Here is a 14,187-nt window from a genome sequence, read left to right as displayed (position 1 = left end):
AATCCCCAAATTATGTGGATATTCTACAAAAAGGGCCTTACAGAAACAGATGTTTAGTGCCAGAGCCATGGGCTCAAAAACACAATACCAAAAAATGTATAGTTATCCCCTTTGGGAAAAACCATGTACCCATGAATTACCACATAGGTGGCAATAGACTAAAAACCAAAAGTGTGATGAGAGACTTAGGGACACAGGTGGACAGTGGTCTCACCTTCGATAACCATATCGCCACAACAGTCAGGAAATCCTTATATGTGGCACACCTCATCACTAAGGGCTTTTCATTCAGAAAAAAAGGATGTCACTGTCCCACTGTACTCACCCCTCATTAGACCCATTATAGAGTACAAGGCCCCATTTGGTATGTACCTCACAAGACATCTACAACAGCTGGAAAGGCCACAGAAATACCTCACTAAAAGAATCACAGGCCTAGAGCAGATGCCCTATGCTGACCGTCTAAAAAAAAAAAAAACTCCAGCTATACTCTTGTGGCATATCGTCTACTCAGAGGTGACCTCTGCTTAACATACAAGGCCATGTCAAACTCTGAGCTGTTGGACATGCTCCACTTAAAGAAATATCAATCCCTCAGAGCCACACGCTCCAAGGATCTAAACCTTGTCATCACAATGAACAAAACATGCTGGACGGATAGGTTCCTGACCCAGAGACTCCTCATACTCCGGAATAAACTGCCCATACATATCAAGCAGAGTGCCTCCTTGGCCCTCTTCCAAAGGAACCTTGATGATTGAATGGGAGATAGGAAATTCACCCCAGGGTTCATGTCAGTCGTCCTGCTAGACAGGGGTCCAGGGAAGTAAATATTGTGGGAAGAAATATCCAGGGAATTGTTATGGCTAGGCTTGTATAGGCCGTAGGCCGATAGCCTTGTACCAACCTATGAAAGGTTTTGGATAGGATTCTTCAAGACAAAAGGCCAAAGAAGGAAAAAACAAACTTGTCAGGGTCAGACTAAGGCTATTAGGATGACTTTGGCTTTGCTCTATACTGCCTTCTTCAAGAACTTCAGAATAATGAAAATGTGGGAAAAGAGCAGAGGAGCCCTGGTAGACATTCCTGACCTGAAACATCCCTGGACAGTTCCTGTACAGACATAACAGAAATATTTATTTTGGGACTATGTTTAACATTTTAACAGACAGAGTGATTAATTTATTGAAATACTATTGGCAATTTTTGATGAGACAAAAGGAATTTTTGTAAGTTAATTAACAATACACCCTTAATATCTTATAAACGGAGATGGAATAAAACAGATATACTAGTTCATAGTTATTTTATTCTTCCTACTGATCAAGTGAATATACACTTGGGAAATTTGTTTAGCACCTTTCCTTGTGGAAGGTGCTGTAGTTGCAAACAAGTAGTGTGGGTTTTTGACAGGATTAATAACTATCATTTTTTCCCCGATTAAGAAATTATCATTTAATAAAGACGGAATTATTTATGCCCTTAAATGTCCAAGTAATTTATTTTATATTGGTGTAGGTTACAGGAATATATATATATATATATATATATATATATATATATATATATATATATATATATGTATGGATTCACTTTATAATCTCAAAATACTGAACTATCGAATTTCAGTATCTCGAGACTATAGAGCCAAAAAAGCAAAATACCGAAAACCCCAAAACCGCGACATTTAAACACACCCTACACCACACAAACACACACATACACCTTCCTCCCCACACTACAACAAACAAAACAATACACATGCAAACACCTACCCTACATATAAGCAGGGGGGGGGGCAATAAGCCCCCCTGCACCCCCATGTGGGGGGCTGCACTCCCACACCCCTGCTCTTTATGTATATATATATATATATATATATATACATACACACACCAACTCTGAGGTCACACTAAAAATGAAAAGATACGAAACCCACTACTACACAACCTACATTCCCATCGCACAAACACACATCACATACATACAAACACCACCATTCTCAACACTTACACACACACTCTTGCATACATACCTTAACCTACATCTACAACTTCCCAACCCACTAACATACAATAAAATCCCTACCCAAAACCCTTACAATAAAAACACTTGCCTGAATATCCAGCTATCCAGTAACACAGCACACCACCATAACTACTGATTCGACATTTCCAGATTCAGTTATGTGGTCTTTCGTGGAACTGCACTTTCGCTGTTACTACAGGGTATCATTTTAGAACAAGTGAGGGTTAAATCTGGAGATGATGATCTATAAAAAGAAAAATGATTGTATAAAAAAACTATATACATTTTAAAACATGGCACTTTAGTACCAAAGGATTTGAATACAGAGTGAAATTGGAAGTGCTTAATTTATTTTATTTTTTAATTAAAACATTTTTAAGTAACTGATTGTAATTAAAATATAATTGTTTGATTGGCTTTTAAACTTTTTTTTTATATATATAAAATAATTTTTTTTAATCATTTGTTTCTTTTATTACTCCTTGAAGGCTTATGCTGAGGTGCTAGAGTTTAATAAAATGTCACGGTGGGTCAGTTGCCTTTTGTTGATTTATTTATATGTATTTACAACACGTTTGTTGGTTGTTTTCAGATTTGGAAAATTCTTTTCTAATTGTCAAAACTGATTGCAAATTGGTGGCATATGAAAAGGTGGAAAAGGAAGGAAGTCATCCTGCTCTATGATGAATGAGGTTTGGTTTTGTGCTTAGAGAAGTGCAGGCGGACCTGGTGAGGTTGCAAGTTATTTATCCATTATGCTTTTCATATAGAAGACATGGGATTTCCAAGACTGTTTCACAGGGGAACATGTGACAAATGACTGTTGCACTTCAGTGGATACAATGAATATGGTTTCCACAGTTGGTAAATGGATCCCTATGCATGACAGTGGAATGGACTGACAGACTGAGTTATCCGAAACTAGATACTGAATTAATGTACACATGGAGACTGAAGTGTGAGTTGACCTTCCAAAGGGTTATTCTGAAATAAAGGATGGGTACAGGGTAATGCAAAGGAGATAGTGAAAGTTATAATGCAAGTCAGTAACACAGGCTAAATTACAGAAATAATAAAAATGAAAGATTAATGCAATCTAAAGCTTAAATTTGGAAAGGGACATGAGCAAAGTGATATTTAATTTCTTATTGATTTATTCTATCACACTGCAGGTCATAAATCAATAATAAATTGCTATCAACAGATGCTTATATCAGGGCATATACTAAATGTAGTGTACAACCTTTAAGCAGATACCACCAAGTTGTAATAAAATTATAATGTCTAGAGTGTGTATATATATATATATATATATATATATATATATATATATATATATATATATATATGGAGCATAAATAAGAATATGGTACTTCCAACTAACTTTAGAGTATGTTATACAATATAAAAATGTAACTGATTTGCTGGGAGTTATTAAAAGACCACCCTGTGTGCATATAAAAGGGTGGTTGAAAAAATGGAAAAGTTGATTAAAACAACTCTATACGAACCTTGTATGAAGGGGATCGCATTTTTGTCTGGATGTAGGCATAATGGTTAAAGAATTCTATTGTCATAAATGGAGGATCTATGCTTCGGGTGGCAATGCTGAGAACCTGTTTTAGGGGTATTTTTATAAATGGATGGTTATACCTATTAGATGGCAATACAAGCTAGTATTCAAAATTACTGGATTTTGATCTGCATGGTATTCAAAATGGGTGCAACATGTTAGTTATAGGATTCCTTGGAGGATTTGTCTGAAAGGTAACATTTCAGCGAAAATAAATCCATAATAGAACAAGCACATTAACCTTTCAATAATTTAGATGTACATTTGGTCAATGTTCTTACAGTTAATTAAGTGGTACATTTGAAGGCTACAGGGTGGCTGGGAGACAAGATGGGTGCCTTGTTATGCATTATCATTGGATAACAATGTGGCAGAGTTATCTGGTGGTACTGGTGGTTTTATGATGAATTGTATACATACATACAAATATTTCAAACACGGGCCTTAATGCCCTTCTAGCCTGTCAATATACCAAAACAAGACGTTATGTACTCACCATAACGTTCGATGTATGTAGTCCATCTCGCCTCACATTCTTACCCATGTGTTCGGAGCCGAATGTCGGCTCCGATTCGGCCATACTTTTTTAGCTCAAAGTCTTTCTATTGGCTGGGCTAAGACGGTATCCCATGCTGCACTGCTCTCTATCCCCAGAAATAGTTTACTGCGAGCACCAACACTCATTTTCCATGCATAAAAACACCTAAGGAAAGGAAAAAACAAAACAAGAATGAAGGGAACTCTGAAACCAGGCCTAACCTCCAGATCCTCCAGGACGGGGGAAGGAGGGGGGGTAAGTAAGAATGTGAGGCGAGATGGACTACATACATCGAAAGTTATGGTGAGTACATAACTTTGTGATGTTATGTAGTCCAATCTTGCCTACACTCTTACCTGTGGGACAGCGTCCCCAGCACCTAAATCCTGGGAGGCTCAGTGGAAAATACTCCTGAGCACTGTGGAACCAAAGGAAGACCTGCCCCTAGACACCACATCTAACTTGCAATGAGTAACAAAGGTGTGAGGAGATGCCCAAGTAGCCGCAGCACAAATATCATCCATAGACAATCTGGCCTGAAAAGTTGTAGATGTAGATACAGACCGGGAAGAGTGAGCCTTCATCCGGAACGGTAAATCTTTTCCCCCCTGAGGTATAAATGAAAGAAATACAACTGGAAATCCACCTGGACAACGTGACTTTGGAAACAGAAGACCCAATTCTGTTATCCGAAAATGAAACAAACAACTCATCAGATTTTCTGAAGTCTTTCGTTCTGTGCAAATAAAAACGTTATTGTCTGCGCACATCCAATTGATGAAATTTAAATTCTGCCTTGTTTGAGAACTGAGGAAAAAACACTAGCAATTCAGTAGATTGGTTAAGGTTACTAAATGACACTACTTTGGGAAGAAAGGAGGGATTCGGTCTGAGAGAACCCCTGTCCTTATGAAAAATCACATAAGGGTGTTTGATTGATAAAGCTTGAAGCTCCGAAATGTGTCTGGCTGATGTGATGGCTACCAAAAAGACAGTCTTCCAAGTAAAGAATTTTAAATCGCAAGTGGCTGCAGGCTCAAAGGGGGGGGGGTGAAGTAAGACCCTGTAGAACAAAGTTTAAGTCCCAAGGTATAACAGGTTCCGAGACCGGAGGACGAAGCAACAAAGTGCCTTGGGGCTCTGCTGTCCAGAGATAGATGGCGATCAGAGACCTGCACTGGTGGTGTAGGGGACAGAGTGACTGACCCGTATGATGCAGCTGACGACCGGGCCAGCGCGCTCCGCATGGCCTTGAAGGCTGGTCCTCCCGGATCTGAAGAATGACCAGTCTCCGAAGCAGAGACAGGAGTCAGGCTTCCCCGCACTGAAGCACCGAGGGAGAGACTAGGAGCCGAGAGGTGTCCCGACGCCTTTCCCTCGGGTCCGACCAATGAATCCTGAGTCCGGAACCCCGTGGATGGAACCGTTGGAACCGATAAGCCAGGAAGGGCTGTTGGAACTAACCTAGGGACATCACACAGAGCCGAGCACTCCGGCTCCAAAAGCTGAGATGTGCTCGGAGGAGGAGATAGGTTGAGGGACCGGCTCTGGAGCTGACTGGGTTGGAGCCAAGAACAATTTAGCTAGTACCGGTGACTGAAGAAGTCTCTGCACCACTCTATCGACGTCCACATCTGATAAGGTCCTGGAAGATTTGGAGGATAGAGAAGGAGATCGAGACCTCCTCTCTGAAGGGGACCTGCGAGGAGGGGATACCGGCCTAATGCTAGGTGACCGGCTCCGAACAGGCTCCAAGAAAGTTGGAGCCGAAGCAGGTTCCGTAATCACTGACACTTCCTGCGGCCCTGAGGACAATAGAGCCGAGGATGTCGATGAAGACTTTGCTATTTTCTCCGAGGAGACTGATGGAGCCGGAGATCGCTTTTTTGCTTTGGAAGATTTTGCCTTAGAGCTAGAAGCACTCTCCAGGCCCTCCTCGAAGGGTTTCAGAAGCCCCTTCAAAATCAATTTGTTCTTCCTTTCCTGAAGAACACGAGGGGTAAAGGCATGACAGAAACTACACGATTCCTGGAGATGAATCGCTCCCAGACAGTACACACAGAGTGTCCATCAGTGATGGACATTTTATAACTGCACTTGGAGCACTTCTTGAAGCCAGAGGGCTTATGCTCCTTAGTATCTTTGGACATTGTTAACCAACAGCAAGTAACTAACTGAAAAATAGACCAACAGTCAAACAGCCACAAGTGCGGGAACAAGCCAAACAACAGACAGAACACCACAAAGATCTCCAACTCAAACAATCCTTAGACTCAAATATAAGGGGGGAGGACTAATTCCTCTAATTTAAATGGTTTTAGTCCAAGAGAAGACTAGCACACAAGGAAAGCAAGGGGACAGACTAGGTCCTCTAACTGAAACGGGCCTAGCCTACTGGAAACAGCTAGTGGGATACCCCAGAATATGCAATAAAGAAACACAACTTTTCCACAATACAGTCAATAACACACACAATAGCTATTAAAATAGCTTTTCTGCAAAAAACTTCTCTGATATAAGAAGAAAAAGGGTACTTAGCCACAGTCAAGAGCGAGACTACGTCCAAGCTACACGAGCGGTAAACGAGATCTGGGGATAGAGAGCAGTGCAGCATGGAATACCATCTTAGCCCAGCCAATAGAAAGGCTTTGAGTTAAAAAAGTATGGCCGAGTCGGAGCCGGCATTCGGCTCCGAACCCACAGGTAAGAATGTAGGCGAGATCGGACTACATAACATCAGCTGTTCCCTTAAGTGTCCAGGCTGTTCTTAAAAATATCTAAACTAGTGCTTGCTTTAACATAGTTTTGTATAGTCTGTAATTGACATATTTGATTTTCCTTTTCAAAATCAGCCTCTCTCTTTCCAGACTTTGCAACTGGAAGTTTCCTGTAAGCTGGAAGACTGCATGTTTACACATCGTGTATCCTTATGCTGAGCAAATTTCCTTCATTGAAATGCATGACTTGCTGGAATGTCCTCTCAGTAGTTAACTGAAATGGCAGGCAATCACAGTCTCATGCTGAAGACCATTTCATCAATACAGCTACTTCCAAAACTTTACTTCAAGTTTTATAGATAAAGTGTTTTCTTCAAAAACTTAATTCTTCAGAATCTGCAAACTACAGATAGCAATTCTATTTAAAATGCCTAAGTCACACACACGGTTAAAAATTCCAATAAAAATAACGGGTCTATCAGAAGACTGAAGTTTTAAATCTTCGAATCTGATATGGTCGACACCATATAATCGAAGTCTTGAAACTTCAAATCTTTTAACGGAGATCTCCGTACAGCTCGGAAAGGGAATATTTCCCTTTTCTGTACTGTAGTGCGATCTCAGAGTTGGTATATTTAAGTAGGGGGTGTGTGGGGGTGCTTACCCTCCTGCTTAGAGCATTTAAATGGCTTGTTTTTGTAGGTTGTATTTTATTATATTTTTGATGTTTCAAGACTTCGATTATATGGTGTCGACCATATCAGATTCGACGTTTTGACATTTCGATAATGTAATATAGACCCAAAATAAAAGTACCAAATATAAAAACCATGAGTCCTAAATTTACTATAAATATACATTTACAGTTACTTATCCATTAAATCATCATTATAACACTGCAGCTTTTAATTCCAAAAGACAATCGATACAAATCCTCTCATTTATACCTGGTAATCTGTCTGCACAAAGTCTAAACTGCCATTTTGGTTCACATTTCCAATGTCTCCAGCCATAATTGTGCAGCAGAAGAAGCTTCAGCTCTCAAGAGTTGTCTCATTATAGACTTGCTAGTGTCTTGCTCCTTAATGCATCAATGTCTACTTTCTAATCCCCTTGCATCTAGCATTTCTCACATCAACCAAGTTTAACCATAAAGCAAATCTAACCTTCCACAAATCCTGCAATCCACACTTCACCATAATTCTCTAAACTATACTGCACACAGCCTCAGAACCTCACCTATCTCTTGCCTATGCATACTCATTATTTCACCAGTCCCATTAATTACTGACTTAATGACACTATACTTGACAAGTATTCTCTTCTTTCAAGTAGCAGCAGAGTTCAAGGCTGCATTCACCTGTTCACATCCCCTTCAGTGAATTGCAGAAGCAGATGTTTTTGTTATAAAATCTTTGCATGCAAAGTGTTCAGCCAAGGAAAAATAACTGTGTGACCATATTTTAAGTTTCAAATAGCTGTGACGGTCATGAAGTGAATACCTTGTGATATAAAGGAAGTAAAGGCATGCAAAAGTGAAAGAGCTCCAGTGAATGACAATGTTTGCATGTTATAAACACTTACTACATAGATTCGATATCCTCACTCTATAAAGTCGAACAATTTTGCCACTGATATATATCCCATGGCAAGAACATTTCTGACTACAATTAAAGGGCTCCATATTAGAAGTGCAAGAACTGATAGTATGAGTCTCAACACTTCAAAATTAACTGCAATTCAGACAGAACAGCAAATGGTAAAACTCAATGTTACACTTTTCAAGCATTTATGCAGGGAGGCTTCACCCTCGGCAACTCAGCCCCCATAACCCTACTGCTTTTGTATACTACCCAAGTTCACTGCATCTTGAAGTAGAGGGGAAAGTGCCGGTTTCTGCAACTTCTGATACACTATACACCCTCCAATTTGAACTTGTAGTTCAACAGTTTAGAAGACTGCAATTACATAACCCTACCTTCAAAAGCTATTTTACCAGCAGACATCCAACATGCACAGATAGTGAATGAATATTAGATAAATTTATTTTTTTATGATAAAGTAAATATACTAGAAAAAAATATATTTATTCTCCAGCATATCATAGCAAAACATTATAGACTGATCTCAACCTTAAAAACACTATCAATGCATATTTTCAAATACCTGCTCATTAACAATGCTTTTTTTTCCCTAACATACACTGTATCAGCCAAAATGCTTTCTGTTTTTCTTTATATCTGCAATTCTTCTGAAAAGGAAATGTCAAGCACTCACCTTGGATTCTTGAAGGAAACAGTGCATAGCCTGAGTTACATCTGCAGCATGAACTGCATTATGATAAGGATTTTGGCTATGGTAGTCTTCCTGAATAAGTACTGCAAAATTATGATAAAATAAAATCACATCAACAGACATGTTTCTAAAGTGACTGACACAAAAAACAATCGGCTACAGATCTGTTCAGCCAGATTCAATAAATCATATTCAATTACTGTGCATTAAAATCAGAAATACATAAACAACCCTACATCTAGCACGTGTATCACATCTTTTCCGTAAAGCAACCAAATTAATTTTAATATGCAAAACATGTCGTATACATCAAATAAGTTGACATAAAATACAATGTTGTAATTCTATACACAACTAATACAGCACCGTGCATCACTTAAGACAAAGGCCATTTTATGTCAATCATATTAGTTGTAGAATCAAAGTGTGAATAAAAGAAAACAAATTACCAAAAATACAGCATTAGTTAAGCATCACTAGTTAAGCATCAATTGGAGCTTTACATGGAGTTAAAAGAGTAAAAAAGAAACTTAAAGAAAAGTCTGACAATAAAAACTATGTGCGCTATATACAGCCCTCCTCTCAACATGCTAAAAACCCAAGCTTTACCCTCAAGGAACCTTTATACAGCATTTGCTGCAGCTACAACTATACAAAAGGCTGAACAAATATACCCTACAACTACTTACTTTTAGCTTCCAAGGGTATACATAACTATTCCCTCATCACATGCTGGGTGACAGCAAAATTAAACACATTCATTAATTAAAAAAAAAAGTTGTCAGTACAGCATCATGATAGTAAATGCAGACTGATCTTAATGGCAGAATATTATTAACTTTCCTAATGCATTACAATTAACTATTATACACAAAAAAAGCTTTTATCACAAAGCTTCACTCTTGTCTTTTAACACAAGACACTGGAAAGGTCTGGTACTAGGCACAGTATATATATATATATATATATATATATATATATATATATATATATATATGGATTTTAAACTCCAATTACAATTTATGTTGCAAAATATGCCAAAATATTTTATTTGTACAACTTGTACATAAATCCTTAACCCTCCCCCCAATCATCTCCCTTCCCTAGCTCCATACTACCAAAAAAAAAAAAAAAAATACTTAAAACACTTTAGATTATATCTGTGTGAATAGGTTTCACATTATAAACACTGACTGAACATCCAATAAGAAAGAGACAAGTCGACATTTCAGGGATAATTATTTGATTCCAGGAAGATAAGACGATCCTTTTTGTCACAATACTAGCAATAAAAAATAAACTTTGTAAGGTACATCAGTTTATCTGCATAATATTCATATATCAAAGGAACATGGTAGTTATAATTTGCAGTTTGAAAAAAAAAAAAAAAAAAAAAAATATATATATATATATATATATATATATATATATATATATATATATATATATTCCCATCAGGGAAAAACCCTTTGGGTATATCTAGTGCCTCCCTTTCCTTTGGAAGCAGTCAGGGGTCATTTCTCTCTGCACCAACACGCCTGGCAACTAATCACCACAGACTCTTGGGTTCAGCAGATCATTACCAGAGGTTATCACATCCCTTTCAATCTCTGCCATACAACCCCAAAACATATTCCTGACTTTCCACCCAGTCAAAAAGAATTCACAGCTCAAGAGATCTTAAAGCTGTTAGAGAAAAGAGTCATCCAAGCAGTCCCACCAGACCAGATAGAATCTGGATTCTACTCGAAGACTTTTTTTGGTGCCAAAGAAAACGGGGGACTGGAGACCTATTTTGGACTCAAGAATTCTCAACAAATTCGTGAAGCAGACAAAATTCTGGATGATCACGGTTCAGTCTATTCTTCCATTCTTGGAAAAAGACGATTGGATGTGCTCTACAGATCTTCAGGATGCGTATTATCACATAAAAATGGACAAGCGATCCAGAAGATTCCTCCACTTTCAGCTGGGAGCCAAAATGGACAGGTGGTCCAGAAGATTCCTCCACTTTCAGCTGGGAGCCAATCATTACCAGTTTCAAGCAATGCCCTTTGGCCTCTCTACAGCCCCCAGTGTGTTCACCAAATGCATGGCAGGGGTGGCCGCTCACCTATGACAGCAAGGATTCTGGGGGTTTCCATATCTGGACGATTGGCGCCTCACCAAGTGTCTTCTGTTAGCAGTGCGACAGTAGACCCTATTCTAAGCAAAGAGCCTGGGAATTTCCATAAACAAAGAAAAGTCTCAGCTAGCCCCCCGCCCACTCTCTGGAATTCATAGGGGCAATGCTAAATACATTATCCTGCAGAGCATCACTACCCCTTCACAGGTTAGAAAGAATATTTCTTCAGGTCCAAGCAATACTCCTCTGAGACTAGGTGCCCACATGGGCAGTCCTTCAATTCTTGGGGTCCATGGCCTCAACGATAACAACTGTCCCACTGGCAAGACTACACATAAGGATACTTCAGTGGCTTCTCAACTCAATGGTCATTGCTAACTCACCCATTATCTTTCCAGATTTGCATAATAAATCGCTGCAGAATGGACTTACGTTGGTGGACGCAGCCAGACATGACCCTATGGATTCGTCCCTTCTTGAATCCACAGCCCAAGGCCATACTGACCACGTACACTTCCCTGACTGGGTGGGGGGCCATTTTCAGGGACAGACTGTGCAAGGCACTTGGTCACCTGCAGAGGCCAACCTGCATATCAATGTCCTGGAACTGAGGGCAGTGCTCTTAGCAATGCAAGCATTCCATCTGGCCCTTCCGTCAGGGACTACTGCGATTCAGAACGACAACATGTCAGTAGTGTGGTACATCAACAAACAAGGGGGAACCAAATCCTATTCGCTGTGTCGGAAAGCCATGAGAATTTGGCAATGGGCGACAGCTTCCAACCTCTTTCTGATAGCAATACACATTCAAAGGGATTCAAACGTGATTGCAGACAAACTGAGTAGGTGTATTCTCCTTTCTCACGAAAGGTACCTCAATCCTTCAGTAATGTCGAAGATATTCGATTGTTGGGGCCAGCCTTGCTGCGACTTGTTTTACTCGCCCATAAACCACAAATGCAGCAGCTACTTTGCCCTAATTCCCATGCAGGGGGAACCCCCGAAGGATATGCTCACACACGATTGGCCCACGGGACTGCTTTACACCTTTCCTCCCATTCCGCTGATACCACACTTCTTACAGAAAGCCCTTCGGTTGCTTAGCAGAGTGATTCTCATTGCTTCCTTCTGGCCCTGTCAAGTTTTGTTTCCCTTCCTTTGGCCTCATATAGTACGCAAACCATGGATTCTGGATCCAGCTCCAGAATTATCACACCCCCAAGGGTTGCTTCATCCAAACATTCACAGTCTCAAACTCACAGTTTGGTTTCGCCACTTCCAATTATTGCCACGCAGAAGAATCTCTCCTCTCCTGTACATGACATTCTACTGGCTTCACACAAACCGGCCACCAGGAAATTGTACTGTGAAAAGTGGAAAAGATTCTGTTTTTGGGCTAGCAACAACAATGTAGATCCTTGTTCAGCCTCTGTTCCAGATGTACTCCTTTATCTATCATACCTTCTGCAATCAGCCTCTACGATTCGAGTGCACTTAGCTGCTATTTCTAATTTTCATGATGGCTTTGGGGATTCATCCCTGATTTCTCATTGCCTTTGCAAAACATTTCTGAAAGGGGTTTCTCATATTAGGCCTCCTATTAGAAAACCCATTGAACCTTGTAATCTCGCACTGGTACTACAGGCTCTGACTAGACCACCCTTTGAACCTGCAGCCACTTGTGATATTAAACTTCTGTCCTAGAAAACAATTTTTTTAGTAGCCATTACATCAGCAAGGGGAATATCTGAACTTCAAGCAGTATGCATCAAACAGCCTTACATGATCTTTCACAAAGACAGAGTATCGTTTCGGACTAATACTTCCTTTCTGCCCAAAGTAGTCGCAGAATTTACTATGAATCAGACAACTGACTTGCCAGTTTTCTTCCCCAATTTTTCAAATAAAGGGTAATACTGCCTTCATTTACTGGATGTACATAGACAATTACATTTTTACCTGGACAAGACAAAATCTTTCAGAAGATCTGACCAACTTTTCATATCCTATGCTGGATTGAAACTAGAAAAAGCCAGTTTCTAAAGTTACCTTATCAAAATGGCTAAAAGATTCTACATACGTTGTCTACCATCATAACAAACTTCACTTACCAGATAAGATCAATGCCCATTCAACCAGATCTATGGCAACTTTTAAGTTTTCTGTCTATAGCTCCCTTGGACATTTGTGCAGCGGCAACATGGGCCACTCCACATACCTTTATCATTCATTACAAATTGTATTTGGTCTCTGGGGGGGGGGGGGGGCTTCCTTTGGCTCAATGGTGCTCAGGAATATTCTTCCACAGGGCCACCCAGGATACGAGGTAGCTAGGGACTCTGTCCCATCAGTAAGGAATGAATGAAGATTAACATCATCAGATAAAGAAGTTATGTCTTACCATAACGTTCCATCTATGCTGTTGATTTTCCTTCATTCATTACTTCACTCTCACCTCCCCCCTCCAGTAGACTCCTGAAGGTTTGGATGTGGTCCATTACCCTGGTTTAGGGTATTCTGAGCAGAAAAAGCTTCCGCTTTACATCCTTTGGGCAACCTCGATCTGAGGTAATGGGGAGAAAGGCACTAGGAGTAATCTTAGCTTGAGAGTTTTTTGGCTCACGCGAGCTTGGTACAACGCCGACTCTGTTCAGAGGACAGAACCGATAACTCATTAGTAATGAATGAATGAAGATCAACAACATAGATGGAACATTATGGTAAGACATAATTTCTTTTTCATATGCCGATCCCATTCTCTGGGTTAATAAGTATGCTCTTAGGAAAGCATATTTTGTTATATAAATCTATTTCAATAAGATTTTAGAAAACTTAAATATTGTTTTCATAGAGTTACTGAGTTATTCCAGTCTTAGGATACTTCTAATTTTAAGTTCCACTTGAAACTAAT

At 39.6% G+C, this 14,187-nt stretch overlaps 1 protein-coding gene across 1 annotated transcript in view; it reads right to left on the bottom strand.

Annotated features, from left to right (window-relative positions):
- The window catches only part of PDE7A (phosphodiesterase 7A), a 1,297,734-nt gene that overhangs the window by 750,175 nt on the left and 533,372 nt on the right, over positions 1–14,187 (bottom strand). Inside the window, exon 5 of the mRNA XM_044065847.1 lies at positions 9,134–9,234. Coding sequence (XP_043921782.1) covers positions 9,134–9,234 — 101 coding nt within the window. The remainder of the gene's footprint in view (positions 1–9,133; positions 9,235–14,187) is intronic.

This window comes from Protopterus annectens, chromosome 3.part0, assembly GCF_019279795.1.
Source record: "Protopterus annectens isolate FY-2018-M chromosome 3.part0, PAN1.0, whole genome shotgun sequence".
NCBI classification, from domain to species: Eukaryota; Metazoa; Chordata; order Ceratodontiformes; family Protopteridae; genus Protopterus; species Protopterus annectens.
This window is presented reverse-complemented; position numbering and strand designations above follow the sequence as displayed.